The sequence below is a fragment of the Phaethon lepturus genome, unplaced genomic scaffold, assembly GCF_000687285.1.
Source record: "Phaethon lepturus isolate BGI_N335 unplaced genomic scaffold, ASM68728v1 scaffold19935, whole genome shotgun sequence".
Taxonomy (NCBI): Eukaryota; Metazoa; Chordata; class Aves; order Phaethontiformes; family Phaethontidae; genus Phaethon; species Phaethon lepturus.
This window is the reverse complement of record NW_010541538.1, coordinates 2,991-3,754: the sequence shown is the minus strand read 5'-3', so window position 1 is coordinate 3,754 and position 764 is coordinate 2,991. Positions and strand designations below refer to the sequence as shown.

Sequence of the window (764 nt, the reverse complement as noted above, 5' to 3'; positions counted from 1 at the left end):
TTGGACAGAAATACTGATATAACAAAAACCACAGGGCTCATTAAATCCCTCTATATTTCCATTTATCATCCTCTATGTCAGTGGGTTGTATTGTGACAACTGTTACTTGCTGATATGGGAGTCTGAGGCACATACTTATTTGGAATTTTTGATGCTGATCCTAAAATGGCCGAAATGATCATTTTGGCACAATACAAAACAATAAACACTTTGCTTTCACAGTCTCAGAGACCAGCAGAAATGCTTTGTGATTTTTCTACAGTATTTTTTTAATCTGAAGATCTAATAACAGGAACAGAAAATGTACAACAACAGCTGGAAGAGGTTCTGGAATTCTCTTCTTTTAGTCTTCCTGCTTTCGTATCATACACCATATTGCAGAGATATATAACAGCAGTACTTGTTTTAAATAAGAAGAAATAAGGACATGGACTATGGACAGTTTGTTACAAGCTAAATGTAGCATGAGGTGTTAGTCATAGTGATCATTCTTTAAATTACCAAACTCTTCTAGTGAACGTGGTAGGTATGATCTTTGCTTTTACACATACCCCTGTTATAGGACTGAGGCTGCAGAAGGCAGCACCTCTTTACGCATGAAATCTTCTAAGTCCATATGGGGATCATCAAGGTCTAGGCAAAGAAACTTTTCCACAACAGACTTGCATTTTTCCATCCGATCTCCATGTGAAGGATGATCAATACGTTTGATAGCTTTTCCATTGCGAATCAGTTCTGACACTTCCACTCCTCTTTCAATAATT

General features: G+C 37.0%; 1 protein-coding gene across 1 annotated transcript in view; it reads right to left on the bottom strand.

The window, feature by feature from the left end:
* Positions 1–556: 556 nt before the first annotated feature.
* The window catches only part of MSH5 (mutS homolog 5), a 2,438-nt gene continuing 2,230 nt past the window's right edge, over positions 557–764 (bottom strand). Inside the window, 1 exon segment of the mRNA XM_010287771.1 lies at positions 557–764. This exon segment is cut by the window's right edge and continues 29 nt beyond it. Coding sequence (XP_010286073.1) covers positions 557–764 — 208 coding nt within the window.